Source organism: Meleagris gallopavo, chromosome 29, assembly GCF_000146605.3.
Source record: "Meleagris gallopavo isolate NT-WF06-2002-E0010 breed Aviagen turkey brand Nicholas breeding stock chromosome 29, Turkey_5.1, whole genome shotgun sequence".
NCBI lineage: Eukaryota > Metazoa > Chordata > Aves > Galliformes > Phasianidae > Meleagris > Meleagris gallopavo.
In genome coordinates, this window is record NC_015039.2 from 2,171,535 (window position 1) to 2,177,869 (window position 6,335).

A 6,335-nucleotide genomic window follows, 5' to 3' on the forward strand; every position below is an offset into this window, starting at 1 on the left:
GGACCCCCAGCGCCGCGCAGCTCTGGGGGCACTGGGAAGCTGGGAACCTGAGGGAGAGAGCGGAGTGAGGGGATGCGGGGCACCGGGATGGGGTGTGCGGTGGGACCCCCGGGTACGGGCTCTATGGGGTATGGGAGAGAGCGGTGGGGCTGGAAAATGGGGCATGAGAGAGGGGCTGCCCCAAACCTGGGGGGCTCAGCAATGGTCCCGGCTCACCGTGAGGCTGCAGGATAGGGCATAGCAGAAGGGGTACCCCAAACCTGGGGGCTAAGGAGTCACTCCAGCTCACTGTGGGGAAGGTTAGGGTTAGGGAATAGGACATGGGACAGGGGCTGCCCCAAACCTCGGGGGCTTAGCAGTGGCCCCCCTGCTTTCCAAACAGCTGGAAGATGGGGTTCAGAAAAAGGGTTACCTCCAATGTGAACTACTCAGCTGTGTCCCCAGCTTGCTGTGGGGCTGGAAAATGGGACAGGAGAGAGAAGCTGCCCCAAATTTGGGGGGTCAGGTGTCACCCCAGCTCACCATGGGGAAACAAGAAAACGGGGCCTAGGAGAAGGGCTGCCCCAGACCTGAGGGGCTGGGCACTGACCCCAGCTCACCAGGGGGCATAGGAGCAGGGCTACCCTACACTGGGGGGCACAGGAGTGACTCCAGCAGGGTGTGGGGCTGAAAGATGGGACACAAGAGAGGGGCTACTCCAAATCTTGGGGTCTCTGCAATGGTGCTGGCTCGCCACAGAGCCGGAAAATGGGGCACAGGGAAAGGAGCCGCCCCCAGACCTGTGGGATTGCCCCACACTTTGGGGGTGCTCACCTGAGAGAGCGGCTGGATGGGGGTGATGGGGAGGATGGGCTGCAGCGGGCACGGGGGGGGACCAGGAGGCTGATGAGGGGATGACACCGTGCTGTAGGCAGGGGGCACGAGAGCAGCCTGGCGCTGCAGCAGCTGCATGATGGAGCTGATGTCCGCCGCCATCCGCGTCTCCAACCTGCAGGCAGACAGTGATGGGGCATGCAGGGGGCTCCCTACTATAGGGCACTGCTTATAGGGTGGTGGGATCCCCGGCAGACCCCCCGATCGCCCCCTTGGGGGCAATCGGGGGGTCTGCTGGGGGTCTCACCACCCCCTAAGGTACCTATTGAGCTGCTTCTGGAGGAGGTCAAGGCGCATCTCCACCTCGGAGCGCTGCCGGCGAGTCATGGAGGGCATTGGGATCCCAAGGGCTGCGTGTGCAGGGATGGTGCAGCGGGGCAGTTCCTGGTACTGCCTCCCCCGGCTCTCCCCCCAGAAGCTGAAGATGTTGGAGACCCCCGAGAAGGCTCCTTGGGGGAGAGGGAAGGGGGAAGGATCGGTGTGGTGTGGGTGGTGTCGAGGGAGGAAGGGATGGGATGGGGGAAATGGGGATGCAGAAGGAATAGGGAGGCAGGAGCACAGGATGTGGGGATGCAGAAAGGAGAAGCTGGGGGGATGCAGGAGCTGTATGAGAGGTGGAGATGCAGAAGGAATGGGGATGCAGGACCATGAGATGTGGGGATGATGCAGAAAGGAGGAGGTACGGGGATGCAGGAGCTGCACGAGGGATGGGGATGTAGAAGGAATTGGGGGTGTAGGACCATGGCAGGGGGATGCAGGAACATGGGTGAGGAGAAGGAAGGCAGGAACATGGGGATGCAGAAGTATGGCGGGGGAGATGCAGGAGCATGGGAATGCAGAACCAATGGGGAAGTAGAATCGTGATGAGGGATGCAGGAGCAGGAATGTGGCAGCATGGGGAATGGTGATGCAGGCGAAGCAAGGATGCAGGAGCATGTGGGAGAAATGAGGGTGCAGGGCAGGAGATGGGGCTTTGGGAGATGCTCTGCCCACGCGGAGCAGGAAGCAGAGAAGTGAGAACCCCCCCACGCCCCGTCCCCACCTGAGAGGGGGTTGCACATATCACTGCCCTCGCGCTCCTCAGTGTCGGTGGCTGTGGGGGCTTCACCTCCGGGCCGGGGGCTGCGGAAGGGTGAGAGAGCGGCAGCCCCCGGGGCGGGTGCTGGGTGCTCATCCTCATCGCTGGATGGGGAGCTGGAGGGCGAGCTGCAGTGGCATGGCTCCCATTCTGCTGGCCCCCGCGGGGCTCCCGGTGCCTGGCAGCCCCTGCTCAGCCGCACTGCCTTCTGCCCACCGCGCGGCTCCCCGGCGGCCTCCGCATCTGAGGGGGGACACACAGAGGGGTCGTGCACCCCTCGGGGACCCCACACCCCCCGCATGCCCCCACCCCTCACCTTTCTCTGTGCGGCGGCGGAAGGAGAGCTTGCGTTTGCGCAGGCGGTTGAAGCTGCTGTCCAGTTCATCGCTGCCCGGGGAACCGGGGATCATGTTGGTCTGCAGGAGGGAATGGTGAGGGGGTGGGGCTACGGACCCCCACGGCTGTGGGGAGTGGGCTATGGCACAGCGACGGGAGCACGAGGCACCATCCGGCAGTGCCACGTCCCCATCGGCGCCGCGGAGCCACATCCCAGCCACATCCCTGTGGTGCCCCCTCCCACCTCCACCCCGCAGCTGCCCCCTCCCTCACATCACGCAGGTTGAAGGTGATCTCCAGGCTGGACCAGAAGTGGTCGGAGAACTCGGGGTACATGTCCAGCACCTCCAGCAGGTCCTCACGGTGGATCTTGTGCAGGTCGCAGTAGGTGAGTGCACGCACGTCGGCGTTGGACTTCCCCGGCCGTGCGTACAGGTTCAGCGGCTCCCCAAAAATGTCGTTCTTCCCTTGGGGAAGGATTGGGGTGCGGGGTCAGCCCACGGCGGGGACACGCGGCCACGTCACCCCCCCGGGCCAGGGCTCACCCAGGATGGCCACCACCACATCCCCACGCAGGATCTCGATGGAGCCACGCGAGATGAAGTAGAGCGCAGTCAGCACGTCGCCGGCGTGCACCAGCGTGTCCCCGGGCGGAGCGTGCGTCGTCTTGAACTTCATGGCCAGGGCACGCAGGCAGCCCTTGGTGGCTCCCTTGAAGGGCTTGCAGTTCTGCAGCAGGCTGCGGTTCAGGTGCAGGCAGATGTCGGCCTGCAGGCACTCGGGGAAGCCCTTCAGCACCTGCGGGGAGGGGGACGCGGTGTCACGGCGTGGCTCGGGTGGCAGCGGGTGCGGCGGGGCCGGCGGCGCTCACCGCGTTCATGTCGATGCCGTTGGTGTAGGACCAGGCGTGCTGGAAATACTCCTCCAGGCGCTGGCGCAGAGGGTTGGGGATCTGGTGGAAGCGGATGAACTCGCGGACGCGCAGCATCTGCGTGTGGTAGCGCGCCGTGCCCGAGTACAGCCGCTGGATGATGGCCGACACGTTCCCAAAGATGCTGGCGTACATCAGGGCTGAGTGGGGTGAGGAGCAGTGAGGGCACGGGGTGGTGGACAGGGGCGCCCCACAGACCCTACCCCGCAGGGGGACCCACATGCGGACACGTGTGCGCACACAGCGGGTTCTGCACGTGCCCACACGTTGAGTTGGGAATGGTGTTGGGTTGGGGGCAGCACTCATGTGCACGCTCACAGCTATGCTCAGACAGACAGACGCAGGATCCGCAGCACAGCCACACACAGAATCATAGAATGCCTTGGGTTGGAAGCGATCTCAAGGATCAGGAAAGCTCCAACCCCCCAGCAACGCAGGGCCACCAACCTCCACATCTCACAGCAGCCCAGGCTGCCCAGGGCCCCATCCAACCTGGCCTTGAACACCTCCAGGGATGGACGGGGATCCACAGCCTCTCTGGGCAGCTGTTCCAGCACCTCCCCACTCTCATAGGAAAGAAACACACACGTGTTCTGCCCCCTGTGCATCCCCCCCCGCACTCACAGCCGATGAGCATGACACAGATGGAGAAGATCTTCTCCGAGTTGGTGTTGGGCGAGACGTTGCCGAAGCCGACGCTGGTCAGGCTGCTGAAGGTGAAGTAGAGCGCCGTGACGTACTTGTCCTTGATGGTGGGGCCGTACAGGGGGTTGCTGTCGTTCAGAGGCTTGCCGATTTGGTCGCCCAGCGAGTGCAGCCAGCCGATGCGCTGCCCCTCCACGTTGCCGATGGCGTACCAGATGCAGGCCAGCCAGTGCGCGATCAGCGCGAAGGTGCACATCAGCAGGAAGAGCACGGCTGCCCCGTACTCAGAGTACCGGTCCAATTTGCGGGCCACCCGCACCAGGCGGAGCAGCCGCGCCGTCTTCAGCAGCCCGATCAGTGTGGTGGTCTGTGGGGGGGGCACCGAGTGCTGCGGGACCCCCACGGGAGGCCAGAGCCCTAGGTCCCAGCTGCTCTCCGGGCACAGAGAATCTGGGCTCTCTGAGTGTCGCCAGTCCAAACCAACTGAACCCTGATCCCATCCCAAATCCAACCCAACCCCAACTCAACCCAACCCAACACCCTCCTCAACTCAACTCATCCCAACCCATCCCCAACTCAACTCTGTCCCCAATTCAACTCAACTCAACTCAAACTCATCCCCAACTCTGTCCCCACCTCAAGCCTTTCCCCAACTCAACCTCATCCCCAGCTCAACTCAACACAATCCCATTCCAAACTCAGCCCAATCCAATCTTGCCTCCAACCCAACACAACCCCAACCCAACCCCATCCCAAACTCAGCCCAATCCAACCCCATCTCCAAATCAACAAACATCATCTCAACCCAGCCTCGTCCCCACCTCAACTCAACCCAACCCTGTCCCCAGTTCAACCCCATTCCAAACTCACTCCACCTAATCCATTCCCATTTCCAACTCAGCCCAATCCAACCCTGTCCCAACCCTGCCCCAACTCAACCCAATTCCATCCCCAACCCAACTTTGTCTCTAGCTCAGCTCAATCCAACCTAACTCTATCCCCCAATCAAACCCATCTCCAGCTCAACTCAACTCAACACAACACTATCACCAATCCAGCCCAACCCAATCCCAACCCCAACCCCAACTCAACCGCATCCCGTACTCAACTCAACCCAACACCATCACCAACTCAACCCAACCCAACCCAATCCAACCCCATCCCCAAACCAGTCCAACCCAACCCTGTCCCCAACTCAACTCAATGCCATCCCCAACCCAACCCCATTCCCTAGTCAACTCAACCTCATCACCAACTCAACCCAACCCAACCCAACCCAACACCAGTCCAACCCAACCCTGCCCCCAACTCAACCCTCCGCCACCCCCAACCCAGCTCTGTCCCCAACCCCTCCTCATCCCCACCGAACGCATCCCCATCCCCACACCTCCTCAGAGCCGGAGCCAAAGATGAGCAGATCGAAGGGGATGGCAGCCACCATGTCGATAAGGAACCAGCCCTTGAAGTAGTGGATGGCGATCTTGGCGGGGTGGCTCACCACCTCCTCGTTGGAGTTGACGTAGGTGGTGCGGAAGTTGATGAGGATGTCGATGATGAACATGATGTCCACGATGAGGTCCACCACGTTGAGGGGGCTGCAGGAGTAGCCACAGTTGTGCCGCTGGGCCTCCTCCTGGTCGTTGAGCAGGAAGGCGGCCGAGTAGGGCGTGAAGATGGCGGTGTAGATGACCAGCAGCAGGATGAGCCAGTCCCACACCGCCTTGAAGGGGCTGTAGTGCAGGATGGTCCATTTGTGGATGCGCGGCGCCTGCAGCTTGTACTCGGGGAGGACGTCGGCACCCAGGGACAGCACCTGGCCGGGTGGCAGCGGCTCAGCGCCCATCCCGTGAGGCAGAACCCCAACCCACAGGCTGTCCTGGTTGGGGCCCCCTCCCCAGTGTGGTGGGATGCGGTGGGATGTAACAGGATGCAACGGGATGCAGCTGGATGCAGTGGGATGCAGCCGGATGTAATGGGATGCAATGGGATGTAATGGGATGCAATGGGATGCAATGGGATGTAATGGGGTGCAATGGGATGCAGTGGGATGCAATGGGATGCAACGGGATGCATGCTGAGAGCAATAGCATGCAGTGGGGCACAGAGAGGTGCAGCGGAGTGCAATTGCGTGGCTGGTGTGCAGGGAAGCTCAGTGGAAAGCAGTGAGGCGCAGCTGGGTGCGGAAAGATGCATTGGGTGCAATGGAGTGCATTGGGGTGCAGGGGAAAGGAGGGGAGCCCTCACCTTGGTACGTCCCTGCCTGCTGAAAGCCCCCCCCTCGCCCCCCTTCCTCAGCACCACCCCCGGTGCTGCCGGTCGGGCTCCATGGAAATGGGGGTGGGGGACGCTTACAATCGCATCCCGCGGGGCATCTGCGCGCGGTGGGGGGCGGGGCAAACCCTGAGCTGTGCCAGCACCTCTCTGACCCCCCGACCTCTTGCACTCCCCGTACCCCCCCAGGCCCGCACAGCC

At 62.6% G+C, this 6,335-nt stretch overlaps 1 protein-coding gene across 1 annotated transcript in view; it reads right to left on the reverse strand.

Annotated features, from left to right (window-relative positions):
• KCNH2 (potassium voltage-gated channel subfamily H member 2) overlaps window positions 1-6,335 on the reverse strand; it is a 27,468-nt gene that overhangs the window by 2,444 nt on the left and 18,689 nt on the right. Inside the window, exons 7-16 of the mRNA XM_010724540.2 lie at window positions 5,251-5,676; window positions 3,843-4,230; window positions 3,159-3,358; window positions 2,833-3,085; window positions 2,561-2,754; window positions 2,268-2,367; window positions 1,916-2,194; window positions 1,136-1,322; window positions 814-988; window positions 5-47 (exon numbers count right to left, since the gene is read on the reverse strand). Of these exons, the coding sequence (XP_010722842.2) occupies window positions 5-47; window positions 814-988; window positions 1,136-1,322; window positions 1,916-2,194; window positions 2,268-2,367; window positions 2,561-2,754; window positions 2,833-3,085; window positions 3,159-3,358; window positions 3,843-4,230; window positions 5,251-5,676 (2,245 nt within the window). The remainder of the gene's footprint in view (window positions 1-4; window positions 48-813; window positions 989-1,135; window positions 1,323-1,915; window positions 2,195-2,267; window positions 2,368-2,560; window positions 2,755-2,832; window positions 3,086-3,158; window positions 3,359-3,842; window positions 4,231-5,250; window positions 5,677-6,335) is intronic.